The sequence below is a fragment of the Amblyraja radiata genome, chromosome 5 (assembly GCF_010909765.2).
Source record: "Amblyraja radiata isolate CabotCenter1 chromosome 5, sAmbRad1.1.pri, whole genome shotgun sequence".
NCBI classification, from domain to species: Eukaryota; Metazoa; Chordata; class Chondrichthyes; order Rajiformes; family Rajidae; genus Amblyraja; species Amblyraja radiata.
The window spans coordinates 22,560,050-22,576,947 of NC_045960.1; the positions used below are offsets into that span (position 1 = coordinate 22,560,050).

At 54.9% G+C, this 16,898-nt stretch overlaps 1 protein-coding gene across 7 annotated transcripts in view; it reads left to right on the top strand.

The window, feature by feature from the left end:
- The window catches only part of klc4 (kinesin light chain 4), a 31,001-nt gene that overhangs the window by 3,759 nt on the left and 10,344 nt on the right, over positions 1-16,898 (top strand). For 2 of the 7 annotated variants that reach the window (XM_033020729.1, XM_033020734.1), the window contains exons 2-14: positions 6,038-6,297; positions 7,051-7,281; positions 7,842-7,917; positions 8,217-8,448; positions 8,988-9,075; positions 9,894-9,995; positions 10,341-10,514; positions 11,884-11,983; positions 13,372-13,424; positions 14,067-14,134; positions 14,480-14,588; positions 15,470-15,478; positions 15,585-15,737. In XM_033020729.1, the coding sequence (XP_032876620.1) occupies positions 6,049-6,297; positions 7,051-7,281; positions 7,842-7,917; positions 8,217-8,448; positions 8,988-9,075; positions 9,894-9,995; positions 10,341-10,514; positions 11,884-11,983; positions 13,372-13,424; positions 14,067-14,134; positions 14,480-14,588; positions 15,470-15,478; positions 15,585-15,737 (1,644 nt within the window). In that variant the 5' untranslated portion in view covers positions 6,038-6,048. Of the gene's footprint in view, positions 1-6,024; positions 6,298-7,050; positions 7,282-7,841; positions 7,918-8,216; positions 8,449-8,987; positions 9,076-9,893; positions 9,996-10,340; positions 10,515-11,883; positions 11,984-13,371; positions 13,425-14,066; positions 14,135-14,479; positions 14,589-15,469; positions 15,479-15,584; positions 15,738-16,898 lie in introns of all 7 variants that reach the window. The other 5 variants (XM_033020732.1, XM_033020735.1, XM_033020730.1 and 2 more) reach the window with 4 other exon arrangements.

Consider the following 16,898-nt stretch of genomic DNA (forward strand, 5'->3'; position numbering starts at 1 on the left):
CGTTCTCACTTTACTCCCACTCACCTTTACTCCCACTGACCCTGCAGATTCCATCACTCTCCCACACACTGGGGGCAATTTCTCCACGGCAAACTAACCTGCATGTCGTTGAGAAATCAGAGGAAACAGGAACCCACCAGGGAACCCTCACATGGTGACAGAGAAAACAGTCAAACCTCACACAGACACAATCAAGGTTGGGTTGTTGGAGCTAGGAAGTGGCAGCTGCACCCATTGTCCTGGGTACGGGCTGCTTTGGAGATGTTCACTCCGCTTGGAGGCACGGTGATTGTTGCATATGACAACTCTGCAGTGAGTGTGGGAACAGAGGAGGAAAAGATGGACTCCAATTTGCCCTGTGCGCTTCTTGCCTCTCAGACCTCCAGCCCTGCGACTCTTTGTATCCATCCAATTCCAGCCTCCTGGACATTATCTTCAACTTCCACCCAGTCAATCTGGGCACTGACCCCATGCTTCTTGCAAAGAGCGAGCCAGTCCACACTTCTGCTCCAGACGGGACCCAGATTGCAGTCACCATTGGTCACAGACTTCCAATCATAAAAACACCCACCACCCACCAATGTTGCCTATTTCCTTCGCTCCATAGATGCTGCTGCACCCGCTGAGTTTCTCCAGCATTTTTGTGTACCTTCGATTTTCCAGCATCTGCAGTTCCTTCTTAAAGACCAGTTTTGGATCCAATTAGCCAGCTTGCCTGGGATCCAATGTGCTTCAACCTAGACCAGCCCAGTATCTGCAACCTTGTTAAATGTCTTGCTGGAGTCCACACACACCCTACTTTCATCATTCTTTCTGCAGTTACCTCCACAAAGGCTCAATCAAATTAGACACAACATTTCCTTTCCCACAAAGTCACACCAACTATCCATGATCAGCCAAATGTACACAGATCCTGTCCCTGAGGGCTTTCCCCAATAGTTTACCCTTGCAATGAAGCCAGGCTCAACAGTGTGTAGTTAGCTGGCGTGTAAATGAAAACAGTACTAGCAGCCCTCCTCCAGCCTTCTGCTTGTGCCTACAAAAATCCCTTGCTTTCCATAGCAACCTGGACAGATCTTTTTAACCCTGGGGATTTATCAACCCTGGCTTCCCTTTACATGGAGCACTTTCTCCAGTTGATCAATATGCTCCTGTGAGCTCCGTCTTCAGTGGTGAATATAGATGAGAAATGCCTGCCTCTATCCCAGTATCTGCTGTGATCAGTGAGGTTCTCGGCCCCAGCCCTGTTTTTTGATAGCGTGGTTGGAGGAGGAGAGGGTGGGAGGGAGATGTGTACAGGGGCAGGCCGCCTCCCCCCGTGGCAGGTCACTGATGCATTCCAGCCCTGTCACACTGCACTGCTGACATCCAGTTTCAGCGCAAACAGCATCACTACGCAGCAGTGTGTCAGACTGGGTCTACGCCCTCACCCATGCGGCTGGCTGCAGTGACGCTCCCCCATCTCTGCCCAACCCCCGATGTGGCATTGTTTGCTACTCCTGCTGTTGGTGTGACTGTCGCTGTCATCGGTGGTGCTGCGAGCACAAGCAGGCTTTGTGCATTGTTGAAACAAGGAACCGCTGGTTCTGCTTTACAAACAAAGACACAGAGTGATGGGTCGGGTAGCATCTCTGGAGGACATGGAGAGATAGTGGTTCAGGTGGGGACCCTTGTTCAGACTGATTGTGTGGCGGGGGGGGGAAGCTGGAAAAGAAGTGGGGGCAGGACAAAGCCTGGCAAATGATGGCAGATGTAGATGAGGGGGGGATTTTGAGAGGCAGATGGTTAGACAAAGACCGGAGATTAAAAGACAGAAGGTCTGAAATACCTTTAGCCAGAGGGTGGTGAATCTGTGGAATTCATTGGAGGCCAAGTCTAGGGGGTACTTTTAAAGCGGAGGTTGATAGGTTCAGTGGGGGTGTCAAAAGTTATGGGGAGACGGCAAGAAGAATGGGTTTGAGATGGAAAGATAGATTAGCCGTGATTAAATAGTAGAGCAGACTCGATGGGCCAAATGGCCTAATTCTGCTCTTATGTCTTATGAAGCGGATTGAAGGGAATAAGCCTTTATTGTCATTGTGCTTAGAAATACAACAAAATTAGGAGAGCTTCTCCTGATCAGTGCAACCAAAACAAGTCCAAACTAGATAAAGTCACATCCAATGCATTCTATACGTTATTTTGCACTGGGAGAATATTACACTTTAAATTTAGTAAATACTTTAAAGGATTAAAAAAAAAAAAGAGGAATATTAACTGAGTGGTCTGTTTTATAGTGGAATTGATGACGGCATTCTCATGTCGTGTGGATAGTTGAGGAATTTGGAGTTCTAATGGCCCAGGGAAAGAAACTGTTCTTGAGTCTGTTTGTCCAGCTTTTGACGTATTTGTACTGCCTACCAGAGGGCAGGAGGTTGAACGGTGACTGTCCAGGATGGAAGGGGTCTTTGATTATTTTCCTGGCTCTACGGAGGCACCGAGAGCTGGAGATGTCTTCCAGGTAAGGCAGAGGGCAGCCAGTGATTTTCTGGGCAGTTTTGATCACTCTCTGCAGTGCTTTCCTTTCTGCTCAGATTCAGATTCAGATTCAGATTCAATATTAATTGTCATTGTCAGTGTACAATACAGAGACAACGAAATGCTGCTGAGCTGCCGGCATACCACACCGTGATACAATATGCCAGCACACTCTCGATGGTGGAGCAGTAGAAGGTCAAAACTGTTCTTCCTTAGTGCTCTCAGGAAGTGCAATTGCTGTTGGGTATCTTTTTTTACCACTGCTGAAGTGTTGGCAGACCAGGAGAGGTCCTCCACGATGTGCGTTCCCAGGAATTTGAAGGTGGAAACCCTCTCGACACAGTCCCCATTGATGTAGAGCAGGGCATGGTCCGCTTTGTGCCCTCGATGACCATTTCCTTTGTTTTGCTGATAATAAGTGCCAGGTAGTTCGCAGAACACCACTCTGACAGCTTCAGGACCTCATCTCTGTACGCTGCCTCGTCTCCTCCTGATATGAGTCCGATCACCGTGGTGTCATCCGCGAATTTAATAATGGAGTTTGTGGAGTGGATGGGAGTGCAGTCGTAAGTGTACAGAGCACAGAGGAGTGTGTTTGCGAATTGTGAAAGTAGAGGAAGGAATATAAGTGGGGGGGGAGGGGGGGGGAGGGAAGAAATGAGTGCAGGTCCAGGTGGGGCACAGGAGAAAGATGAGGGGGGCGAAGGGAAGGATTGTGGGAGAGGAAGGGGGAGTTTTGCAGTTGCTTAAAACTGGAATATTCACTGGAATGTTGATACCGTTGGATTGTAAGCTACCCACGCGCAATCTGACTGTTCCTCTAGTTTGTGTGATTCCTGCTGATGTTCAGGAACACTGAGGCTCCCTCATCCCTCAGCCTGGAATAGGAATCGCAAATTGCCTGCAGCCACTAGAGGCCCCCCTGCCCATGCAGTGGCTCCAGACCCCCCCCCCCCCACCCCCCCCCCGAGCCACTGCTCTACTGACCGAGCTCCATCTGGCCCGCCAGCAACAGGCCAGGGTACGGAGCGAGGAAAAGCTTCACCAGTCCCGGTACTGTATCGCCTGTATCCACCTATCACGTGCCAGACTTTCCCCCACCCCCACCTCTCTTTTCCTGCCCACTACTCCATCATCTGAAAGAGGGACCCGATCGGAAACGTTGCCCATCCATTCCCTTAGATGCTGCCTGACCCACTGAAGTCCTCCAGCAATGTGTGTTTTGCTCAAGGCCAGTGTGGTTTATTCCAAGCATGCTTTTTAGATTTTAGAGATACAGTCAGGAAACAGTTCCTTCGGATCACAAAGTACTCGCCGACCTGCAATAACCTTGTACACTAGTTCTATTCTACCCTAGCCAATGTACGTAGGCACAAAAAGCTGGAGTCACTCAGCAGTTCAGACAGCATCAGACTGAAGAAGGGTCTCAACCCAAAATATCAACTATTCCTTTTCTTGAGATGCTGTCTGACCCGCTGAGTTAGTCCAGCTTTTTGTGTCTATCTTCAGTTTAAACCAGCATCTGCAGTTCATTCCTCTGCAGACATGTACATCTTTGGAGTGTGGGAGGAATCTGGAGCGCCCGGAGAAAACCCATGCGGTCACCGGGAGAACGTACAAACTCCACATCAGGATCAGGATCTGGTGCAGTGAAGAAGCGGATATACCAGCTACACCAGAGTGCCGCCCGCACCTTCTCTCCACACAGGCAGTGCAGTGAAGGGCAGGGCAGTGTTCCCTATGTATCCCAGTGTCGGCAGTGGTAGGAACGGCTCGGTCTCAAGGTCAGCCATGTAATAGCTGATTTTGCAAAAACCTGCCGGGACTGGTTGCACTAATTGCAGGCTGCAACTCACTCCCTGGAAATGGTTAGAAAAACAAAGCACTGCAAACACTCACAGTTCGGGCGGAGGAAGGAACAGTCGAAGTCTCGGCATGAGGAGAGTGACTCTCGCTCTAGGCACTGTGTGAGAAGCCAAACGTACACAACAGCTCCAGACACATCTTCCCCACCCCACGTGCCTTCCAACGTGTTTGTCAAGTGTCCTGCCTTGGCACCCAGCTGTGTTCTGCTGCTGCTGTTGCTGCATTGGCAGGGTTGCGGCACACAGCACTTGGGCTTTGCGGTGCTGGCATGTCGTCTCGGCAAGGGCTGAGGTCTACAGTCTTGTTTCCTGGCCACACAGCACCCATCCAATGGATCAAATAGCCTTCTCCCATGTACCTGATCAGTGAACGATAGAACAGTACAGCGCAGGAACAGGCCCTTCAGCCCACAATGTCTGATGCCGTTAAACTATCCTCTGCCTGCATGTGATTCACATCCCTCCATTCCCTGCATATCCATGTGCCTCTCCAAAAGCCTCTTAAATACCATGATCGTACTTGCTTCCACCACCACCTGGCTGTGCATTCCTTGTACCCACCATTCTTAGCTTAGATTAGCTTAACTTAGAGATACTGTGCGAAAACAGGTCCTTCGGCCCACCGAGTCAACGCCGACCAGCGATCCCTGTACTCTAGTGCTATCCTACACACTTGGGACAATATACAATTTTTACAAAAGCCAATTCACCTACACACCTGTACATCTTTAGAGTGTGGAAACTGGAGATCCAGGAGAAAACCCACGCAGGTCACAGGGAGAATGTGCAAACTCTGTTCAGACAGCACCCATAGCCAGGATCGAACCAGGGTCTCCGGCGCTGTATGGCAGCAACTCTACTGCTGCGCACCGTGACGCCCCTATTCTTTGTGTAAAAATAAAACTCCTCGCATATCTCCTTTAAACATTCCCCCTCTGATCTTAAAGCTGTGCCCTCTAGTCTTTGACATTTCCACCCTGGGGAAAGGTTCTGAATGTCTACCCTGCCTCTGCCTCTCATAATTTCATGTACTTCTTTCAGGTCACACAATAAATTGAATTGTAATTGTAATTGTTGTCTCCTCTCGACTGCTGGTGCTCAGAAAACAGTCCAAGTTTGTCCAACCTCTCCTTATTATTAATACCCTCTAATCCAGGAAGAGTTCTAGTCAAATTCTTCTGTTCCATATCCAAAGCCTCCACTCCCTCCTTGTAAATAGGATGACCAGAACTGCACGTGAGTTGATGGGAATGTGGGGAGAATTGATCACAGGCAAGGAAGTAGGGAGATAGGATTGATGGATAGAGTGTGTAAAAGGGTCCGGACCCAAAACATCGCCCATCCTTTATCTCCAGAGATGCTTCCTGACCCGCTGAGTTACACCAGCATTTTTTGTCTATCAATGGGATTGATCTGAGAGCCACCAGAGACTCATCTGCCTGAATATCTCCCGGCCATTAATACCCCCATTCACCCACCTACACGTGGGGCACTTGCCAGTGGCCATTGCCCTCCCACAGGGTGTATTGGGTGTGGGAAAGGCGCTATAGGTCATGGGGGGGGGGGGGGGGGGGGGGGAACATAGACAGCACCGGAGGTCAGCATTGAACCTGGGGCAGCGGCGCTCACCGTCTCTTGTCTCCCCCATGCGGCAGGCTCCTGCGACATGTCCACGATGGTTTACCCAAGGGATGAGAAGCTGGAGAAGCTGAGCCAGGAGGACATCATCTCCAACACCAAGCTGGTGATGCAGGGGCTGGAGGCGCTGAAAAACGAGCACAACTCCATCCTGCACAGCCTGATGGAGACCATCAAGTGTCTGAAGAAGGATGAGGAGGCCAACCTGGTGCACGAGAAGTCCGGCCTGATCCGCAAGTCTGTGGAGATGATCGAGCTGGGCCTGGGCGAGGCACAGGTATGGCCAGTGGGGAGGGGAGGGGAGGAGATGAGATTGTATATGAGAAGGGGTGTGGGGAGTAGTAAGGAATCGGGACAAAGAGTGTGTGGAAGATGGGGGGGGGGAGGAGGAGAGGTGGTGGGGAGTGGAGTGCAGGTTGTGTGGGAGGTGGAGAGGGGGTGTTGGGGGGGTTGACGGGTACAGGGGCAGTGGGGAAATGGGGTTTGTGGACGAGGGGGGGGTGAGGAGGTGGGGTTGGGGTGAAGAGTGCAGTAGAGATTGTGCAAGAGAAGTTGAGAGGGGATGTGGGGCAAATGGGATGCATGGAAGAAATGCATGGAGGAGAGTCTCATGGGGGTGTCAGAGCAGAGGTTGTTGGAGAGGAGAGTGGGGTTGAGGAGGGAGGGAGTGGGATGGTTGTGAGAGGAGGGATCACTCTGAGAATAGGGGGAGAAACGTGTGGGGCGGGGGGGGCTAGTGAGTGTGGAGGGGGAGTGTGATTGTTCCCACTGGGCATTGCTGGGCATTGGGTCTGACCCCCGACACTGTCCCTGGGGAACCCCACAGTGGGCGTGTGTGTCCCCCCCCCCCAAACCTGGGTACTTGCTGCTCAACCCGTCCCTGGACAGATGATCATTGTTTCAGTTCAGTTTTAGTTCATTGTCGGGTGTACAGTGAAAGGCTTTTGTTGCGTGCTATCCAGTCAGTGACTGGTCCCGCGCCCTCCATTGACCTTTGGTGCTGACCCCCCCCCCCCCCCCGCCGCCCCAGGTAATGATGGCGCTCTCGGCCCACCTGAACGCAGTGGAGTCGGAGAAGCAGAAGCTGCGTGCGCAGGTTCGCCGCTTGTGCCAGGAGAACCAGTGGCTGCGGGATGAGCTGGCTGGGACGCAGCAGAAGCTGCAGCGCAGCGAGCAGTCGGTGGCACAGCTGGACGAGGAGAAGAAGCACCTGGAGTTCATGAACCAGCTGAAGAAATACGACGACGACACCTCTCCCTCGGTGAGTCCGGGACCACCAGCTCCACCCACACCCACCTCCCCTCCTCTCTCCTCCACTCACCGCCCTGACCCCTCCCTCACCTCCCCCAGCCAACACCACCCTCACCAATCCCCCTTTCCCTCACCGTTCCCTCTCCTCTCCACCTGACCCTCCCACTATCTGCCATTTCTCCTGGCCACCCCCCCTTATTTCTTGCCCACCTCCCCCTACAATCACTGCTCTCCCCTTTCCTTGCCCCCAGCCCCGTCCCTCTTTACCCAGCCCTCCCCAGGTCACTGCCCAAACCCCCCGCCCCCCCCACGGTCGCCTCGGCCCCTGAACCATGACCAGCTCAGCCCAATAAACCCGCCCCACCCCGCGAGAGCCACCCTCCTCTCCGAGCAAAAGGCACATCTGCCCCAAACCCCTCCCCCAGCCTCCCAGTACGTATTTGTGGACATTAAGGTTGACTCTTCCTCTGGCCCCTTGGCCCATATCCCTGGCCTAGCCCAGTAATCCCGACCCACCACCCTTGTGTCGGCTGTGTCCTGGCCAACGTGTGTCTCTGATCTCACCCCCAGGACGAGAAGGAGGGAGATTCTTCCAGAGATTCACTGGATGACCTGTTCCCCGAGGAGGAGGAACACGGGCCTGGAAGTAAGTGGAGGGGGTAGTGAGTGGGTGGGGGGAATGGGGGAGGAGGGGGGGTTGTAGATAGTGCCAGGGGGTGGTAGAGAGTGCGAGGGGGGTGGGTTTAGGTGGGGTGGGATTTGGGGACAAAATGGGAGATTGGGTGTGGGGGACGGGGTCATTGGGATGGGGGGTTTAGTGGGTGGGGTCAGTGGGTGTGGAGTCATGTGTCAGGGGTCAGTACCGGTGGGCAGGGGGTGGGGTCAATGTGTGGGTCGGCGGGTGAGGGTCGTTCCAGGCACTCATCGTCTCTCCCTCCCCTGCAGCAGCATCACACGCCCACGGCAGCAGTGCAGTGGCAGCGGCGCAGCAGTGCGGCTACGAGATTCCTGCACGTCTGCGGACGCTGCACAACCTGGTGATCCAGTACGCCTCGCAGGGCCGCTACGAGGTGGCCGTGCCGCTGTGTAAGCAGGCGCTGGAGGACCTGGAGAAAACCTCCGGCCATGACCACCCCGACGTGGCCACCATGCTCAATATCCTGGCACTGGTGTACAGGTGGGACGTGGGAGAGGCCTCCACCTCCACAACCCTACCCCGCAATACGCCCTCCCCTTCACAACCCTACCACCTCCCCACCTCAATTAGCCCTCCCCCATCCACAACCCGCTCTGCCCCACACCTACCCCTCCAATCCCCAACCCTTCCCTCCACACTCCCCTCCACTCGTCATGTCAACCCCATCTCCCCTCAAACCTCCGCTCCACCCCCTCACTCCCCTCCCCCATCCATAACCCGCCTGGCCCCACACCCACCACTCCAAAATGCATCTTTCCCCACCTCAAACCTCCCCTCCGACACCTTCCCCACATCTAACCCACTGCATCCCACCCTTCCGCGACTCGACCTGTTCCTACCCCTCCCCTCCAATCCACAAGCCCCACTCTGCAACCTTTCCCGCACCCAACCCACCCTAGTTGACGACTGTTCCCGCCCTGCATCCTTCCCCAGTCCGCTTTCCTCCCATCCCCGCCTACTCCCCCATCTCCCAGACCATGGTTTCACACTCTCTCTCTCTCTCTCCACCCCACACATAGGGACCAGAATAAATACAAGGAGGCTGCGCACCTCCTCAACGACGCACTGAATATCCGGGAGAAAACCCTGGGCAAGGATCACCCGGCCGTGAGTCAGGGGCAGGAGAGGGGGAGGGGGAGACCTGGAGTGCTGGGGGGGGAGGATGGGGTAAGCTGTGAGACCACCATGTGTTGGAGCAGGTCGAGCTCCACTGAGACCAGGATCAGCTCTGGCTCTGGCTGAGGCTTTGGGTTGTCAGGGGTCTGACAGTGGCTGCTTGTGTTTGGTGTCCTTGTGCTGAGCATGGGGAGGTGCTGCAGAGAGACATTGGAGAAGATATTATTGTCCCTGTGGGAATATGATTGCAATACTACCGCAGAAACGTGGTTGAAGGAAGGTCGGGTCTGGCTGCTCGATGTCCAAGATTGCGGATGTTTCAAGCGTGATGAGGGGGGGGGGGGGGGAGGTTAATTGCAGGCTCATGGAGGATTTCTTTGAAGACTTTTCTGGTCAGGCTATTTGTGTAGAATTGTAAAGGTTCTAGAGAAGTTTAAAAAAGGAGTTGGGTTGTACGGAGAGGTTGGATAGGCTGGGATTGTTTTCACTGGAGCACAGACAGTTGAGGGGATGATCTTAGATGTTTATAAAATAGAGAGGGGCACAGATAGGATGGTACTAGTCCTTTCCCCATGGTAGGGAAGTTTAACCCCTCACAAGGGAGTGGAAAGGGGGGACTTGAGGGACAGGGTTTTAGCAGGGTGAGGTGGGTGCATGGAACGAGCTGCCAGTGTAAGGGTAGAGGCAAATACAGTTGCAACATTTAAAAGGTATTTGGACAGTTTGATGAAGCGGGGACATGCCGTGGACCTGGGGCGCTGGCACGGTGAGTGATGGGGAACTGACCCCGGCTCCTATCCTGTCCACAGGTAGCAGCCACCCTGAACAACCTGGCCGTCCTGCACGGCAAGAGGGGCAAGTACAAGGAGGCTGAGCCCCTGTGTAAGAGGGCGCTGGAGATCCGCGAGAAGGTGGGTGTGTATGTGTAGGTGCGAGTACGTGGGAGGTGTGTACGTGGGAGGGGGGCGAATGAGGTGTACGTGGGAAGGGGTGTGAGGATGTGTGTAGATGCGTGCACATGTGAGGGGTGTGTGTGTGAGTGTGTGTACGTGTGAATGTGTGGTGTGTATGTGTGAGTACGTGTGCTGGTGTGTGGAGGTCCGAGTACGTGTGTGGGGGTGCGAGTACATGTGCGGGGGTGTGGATGAGTGTGGTGTGTGTACGTGTGGGTATGTGTGGGGGGTGGTGTGTACGTGTGGGTGCGTAAGTGGGTGTGTGCGGGGTCGTTTCTGATCCTTTGACGGCCGGTGCTGCAGGTCCTGGGCCGAGACCACCCAGACGTGGCGAAGCAGCTGAACAACCTGGCGCTGCTTTGCCAGAACCAGGGCAAGTACGAGGAGGTGGAGTACTACTACCGGCGCGCCCTCGACATCTACCAGAGTCGCCTCGGCAACGACGACCCCAATGTGGCCAAGACCAAGAACAACCTGGTGAGCGGGGGAGGGGGGCTGTGGAAGGTGGGGAGAACAGGGTAGGGGGAGGGGATGGTGGGGAAGGTGAGAGGGGAGGGACGACTCAAGGGGGAGGGGGGGGCAGTTACCAAGGGGGTTGAGATGTTGGTGGAGAGAGCAGGCACCACAGTGTGAGGGTGAGCTGACATTTCATTGGTACTGATGTTGGTTGTTATTGTCGTGTATCGGGATACAGGGAAAAGCTTTTTTTTCTTCTTTTTTTTTTGTGCGCCATCCAGTCAGATCAACTCCTACTATACCAAGTACATGCAGTCCATACTCTTGTAGAACGGGTAGTGAAGTGTTGATGGTGGGGAGTCTGGTCTGTGTGATGGACTGGGCTACATCCACAACTCTCTGCAACGTCTTGCTGTCATGTTCCCAAAGCTGAAGTTGGTAACAGTCGTCGGAGACCGAACCTCCTCAGACTAATGAAGAAGTAGAGGTGTTAGTGTGGTTTCTTGTCCATAGCCTCCATGTGCTTGGTCCAGGACAAACTGTTGGTGATATTTATGTCGGGAAACGAGTCTCATGACCATCTCCACTTCAGCACCATTAATGCTGACTGGAGCATGCCCTCCACCAGGCTTACTGAAATCAGTAACTAGCTCCTTCCTCTTGCAGACATTGAGGGAGAGGATGTTGTCTTGACACCGTGCTACTGACCTCTCTGTCTCTGCTTCGTCATTGTTCGGGATCCAGCCCAGAAGAAGGCTCGACCCGAAACGTCACCCATTCCTTCTCTCTGGAGATGCTGCCTGTCCTGCTGAGTTACTCCAACTTTTTGTGTCTATCTTCAGCTTAAACCAGCGTCTGCAGTTCCTTCCTCCACAATAGTGGCATCCTTTATGAACTTGTAAATGGAGTCAGAGCAGACTTCAGGCACACAGTCACGAGTGTACAGGGAGGATAGCAAGTGGCTGAGAAGACATCCTTGAGGGACACTGGTGTTGAGAATGATCATGGAGGGTGTACAAGGTCTGTGGGTGAGGAGGTCAAGGATCCAGTGGCAGGGTGGGGTGCTGACCCCTGGGTCAGGAGGTCAAGGATCCAGTGGCAGGGTGGGGTGCTGACCCCTGGGTCAGGAGGTCAAGGATCCAGTGGCAGGGTGGGGTGCTGACCCCTGGGTCAGGAGGTCCAGGATCCAGGGTAGAGTGCTGACCCCTGGGTCCAGGAGTTTGGAATTTTAGGGGTGGATGCAGGGGAGGGGAGAAGGGGTCAGTTTGGCGGGCGGCTGGGGTGGGGTCAGGGTGGGGGGGCGGGATAGCGGCGGTCAGTTTGGGGATTGGGGTCTGTGGAGGATGGGGGCCGATCTGGGGAGGGGTTAACCTTGGCCTCTCTCTCACAGGCCTCCTGCTACCTGAAGCAATGCAAGTACAAGGAGGCAGAGACCCTGTACAAGGACATCCTGACCCGGGCCCACGAGAAGGAGTTTGGATCAGTGAACGGTAGGTCCACTAACGGGCGTGGTGGCATGGGTCAGCAGTTGGGAGTATCCCTCTCACTTCCCCCCCCCTGCAATATTTTCACTGCCCACAGATGTACTCCCAGCCCCATCACAAAGTCTCCAGATGCCCCCCCCCCCCCCCCTCGCAGAAGCCTGTCTCCAGCCAAATCTATTGACTCCACATGAAGTCAACAAACACCAGCAGGCATGCTAGCTCTCACACTGCAGACCTGCGCTATAGAGAGAGCTGCACTTCGAGCCAGGTTGTTCCAGTCACAACACAAGCATCTACAGGTGACACAGTCTCACAGGAAGAGTTGCTGCCTTACAGCGCGAGGTTCAATCCTGACTACGGGTGCTGCCTGTATGGAGTTTGTACCTTCTCCCCGTGACCGCATGGGTTTTCTCCAGGTTCTCCGGTTTCCTCCCACACTGCAAATGACGTACAGGTTTGTAGATTAATTGGCTTGGTACAATTATAAATTGTCCCTAGTGTGTATAGGATAGTTAGTATGCAAGGATAGTCGGTCAGTGTGGACTCGGTGGGCCAAAGGACCTGTTTTGGTGCTGTGTCTCTATACTAAACTAAGCTACTCCATGACGGGGAACATTGCATACATGTGTTCTGTCCACAAAAAGCAGCACAAATCCAATCGGAGAATTTCCACCCTGTCTCATTTCATTCATCGATGAAGTGTCGACAAAGTGACGGAAGGTGATATTGACACTGACCAACTATCTAGTCGGCGGCACATTGACCAGGGCCGCTCTTAAAATAGCTGGAGTGATACATTGCACAAATGAATGTGGTTATTGGAGGTTGATCCTCCCAGCCCCAGGTTAATGACTGCAGGAGGTCAATAGTGCCCTTGTCCCACACGTCTGTAGCTGCCTCCTCATTGTCCTTGGTGCCAGGGTGAGGTGAGGGTTGGTGATGTTCACTGATGATCACAGTGTGTGTCCCGTTCGCTTAGTAAGTGACGCAGCCCCTGCTGAATGCAGCAGGACCGGGACATCCTTCAGGCACGGGCTGATAATGGGGCAAGTAGCGTTCACGGCACCAGGGGGCCGGGGATCGACCGTCTCCAGGTCTATCCATCTGCCACTGACATTCAGTGACGTTACCATCACCGAGTCTCCACCATCAACGTCCTGGAGCTACCATTCACCAGAAACTCACCGGGACCAGCCACACAAACTCCTCGGTTGCAAGAGCTGGGATTCTGCGGTGAGATACCAAACTGATGACCCCCCCCCCACACAGATCATGGATAGGCCTCCAGTGATGCTGCCTGACCCGCTGAGTTACTCCAGCATGCTATGTCTGTCTTTGGTATGTCAGTTCCTCGTTTCTATATAGCAGCTGGAATGTTGCTCTTGTTGTCCCAGGAGAGAATAAACCCATCTGGATGCACGCAGAGGAGCGGGAGGAGCTGAGCAAGGTGAGCCTGTCCCAGCCCAACCCCCAGTACACTGGCCTCCCCCACCCACGACCCTCCCCACAAACATCCTCCTAACCCCGAGCATGGGTGCTAGCCCAGTCTAGACCTCACCCATCCGTGCCGCTCCCCACCGCAGGCCAGGCACGAGAGGCTGGCCTCTCACCCATCCCACGTCTCATGTCCCACACACGCGTGGTCCCCTCGCCCCATCCCCAGCAGCCCGACATCCCCCATCCTCGCAACCTTAACCACATCTACCTCCCCTGTTCACCCCCCTTGAGATCCCCAACAGCAGCCAGTACACAACAACCATCTGCACCCTCCCAACCCCACCCACTGTTTAAAGCCCAGCCGTGGCCCCACCTGCAATCCCACACAGAAGGCTGTCCTCTTCCCCTCCCATCCCACACAGAAGACCATCCTCTCTCTTCCCCCCCCTCCATCCCCCATCCCACACGAGGCCGTCCTCTCTCAGCTCCACCCACGCACGACAATCCTCTCTGTCCCCTCCATCCCCACACCCCTGACCTGTCCCATGCAAGGCTGCCCTCTCTCTCCCCCTCTCCTCCCACTACATTGGCGTGAGGCTGTCTCTCCCCAGCCCTGTCGTGTAGCTGTGCTCACACTGTTGCTGTGTTTCAGGGCAAGCACAAGGACAGCGCGCCCTACGCCGAGTATGGAGGCTGGTACAAGGCCTGCAAGGTCAACAGGTGAGGGTGACCCATTGGGGGGGAGTGACCATCCCATCCCCCTCCCCTTGTGCTGCCGGCCCCTACCCCTGCAGTCTGTCCCGATCCAGACTGGGGCCAGGGGCCGGGCAGTGGACTGAACGCTAGGGTTTGGTGGGATGTGCTGTAAGTTTTGGGGGGGGTTTCATGGCCATTTGGGGGCAGGTGCTGTGGGATATGGGGGGTGGCGTGCTGTGGGCAGCGTCCACGTTGCATTAACTACACGGTGAATGGTCAGCATGAGACCGGGTCCTGATCCCTGCCCCACAGTCACCACCCATCTGCTCCAGACACCCCGGAGCTCCACTAACCCAGTCTTCCTCATAGCCCCACAGTGAACACCACGCTGAGGAACCTGGGTGCTCTGTACCGACGTCAGGGCAAGCTGGAGGCTGCGGAGACCCTGGAGGAGTGTGCCACACGCTCCCGCAAACAGGTAGGTACTCCCCACCACAGGGTTATGGAGTGATCATAGTGTCCCCACACAAGTACTGCACCCTCATGTTATACAGCTAGCTTGTATTTCAAGAGGGTTTGTATACAAAAACAGGGATGTTGCGGCTCTATGAGGCTGCGTTTGGAACATTGTGAACAATTTTGGGCACCGTATCTGAGGAAGGATGTGCTGGCACTGGAGAGGGTCCAGAGGAGGTTTACAAGAATGATCCCAGGAATGAGTGGGTTAACCTATGATGAGCATTTGACAGGACTGAGCCTCTACTCGCCGGAGTTTAAAAGAATGAGGGGGGACCTCATTGAAACGTACCGAATAGTGAAAGGCTTGGATAGAGTGGATGTGGAGAGGATGTTTCCACTGGTGGGAGAGTCTAGGACTAGAGGTCATAGCCTCAGAATTAAAGGATGTTCTTTTAGGGGGGAGATGAGGAGAAATTTCTTTAGTCAGAGGGTGGTGAATCTGTGGAATTCTTTGCTGTGAAGGCCACGTCAATGGGTATTTTTAAGGCAGATATAGATTCTTGATTGGTACGGGTGTCAGGGTTAATGGGGACAAGGCAGCAGAATCGGGTTAGGAGGGAGAGATAGATCAGCCATGATTGAATGGCGGAGTAGATTTGATGTGCTGAATTGCCTAATTCTTCTATCCCATATGAGTCCCGTCCCCACCAATACTGTACCCCAGTGTTATACAGTCCCCAGGTGTGACTGGGGACGTGTGTGTTGGGTGTTTCTCTTTGAGTGCTGTGGGATCGTGTGCTTGCTGTGCTGCTGTAATCTGTGTGATGCTGACGCTGTCTCTCTCTCTCTCTCTCTCTCTCTCTCTCTCTCTCCCCCTGTGCTTCCATTGCCGCATTGCAGTCCACCACTGTAAGTCTCCAGCCTTGTTTCAGTTGTTTCAGTGCAGACTTCACTGCTGCCTTCGTGAAGCGGGCTGCATCCACTCACTCTCCCTCTCTCTCTCTCTGTGTCGCAGGGTCTGGATCCCATCCACCAGACCCGTGTGGTGGAGATCCTGAAGGACGGTGATGCGGTGGACCGGCGACGCAGCCTGGCCGGCAACCCGGTGAAGTACGAGGGGGGTTCAGTGGGCAGCGAGGAGGTCAGCGTGGGAGTGGAGTGGACCGGGGTGAGTCTATGTGGCGACCATTAGCCCTGGGGCTGCTAGCAGCGTCATAGTGTAAGCCTGGGGGAGAGAGGAGGCGGGGACTGACCCAGCACCCCCTTGGAGCCGGGCCAGGGGGTGCTTGTGCAGAGGGGGGTGAGGGGTGTTGTCGGATGTCAGGGGTGAGGGGGTTACTGATCTGGGTGTAGGGAGGTCAAAGCTCTGTCCGTCTGTCTGCAGTTGACCCACCACCACCTGTCCCACCTCCCTCCCCTGCCTCTCCCCTCCCTGTGTACTCACCCACTTCCTCTCCCTCCTCTGCTCCACTACTCACCCCTCCTCAGCCCATCCTTCTGCCACCCCCCCCTCTTCTGCTTCTCCCCTCCCCATGTACACACCCTCTGCACTCACCCCCTCCCCGTGTACACACCCTCTGCACTCACCCCCTCCCCATGTACACACCCCACACTCACCCCCTCCCCATGTACACACCCTCTGCACTCACCCCCTCCCCATGTACACACCCTCTGCACTCACCCCCTCCCCGTGTACACACCCTCTGCACTCACCCCCTCCCCATGTACACACCCTCCGCACTCACCCCCTCCCCATGTACACACCCTCCGCACTCACCCCCTCCCCATGTACACACCCCACACTCACCCCCTCCCCATGTACACACCCCACACTCACCCCCTCCTCTGCTGCCCTCCCCACTACCCACCCCGTCCTTTTGCTGCAACCCTCTCTTCTGCCCCTTCCCTCCCAGGGCCACTCACTCCCTCCTCTGCTCCGTTGCCTGGCCTGATCCACCTGACCCAACCCCTCCCTTCCACCTAAAACAGTACAGCACTGGGACAACCCAATGGCCACATCGCCTGCCCCCTCCAACGACCCCTCCGCCTGTCCATCCCAACCACAGTTCCCCCCCCACCCCCCCTCCTCCATCAGTCTCCTTGTCCTCCCCAGACAGGACCCCCTCCACTCGGCCCCTCTGTTCCCCGATGTCTGACATTCTGTCCTCTCCCTTCCCCTACGTATCTGTCTTCCCCTCCTCTGCACCTCCACCCCTCACATGTCTGTCATTCTCCCCACCCCTCCTCCCCATGCATCTGTTCCCCCTCCCCTCCTCCCCAGACTCCTGTTTGATTTATTCACGTGCCTGTGTTTTCTCCCTCTCTTGCT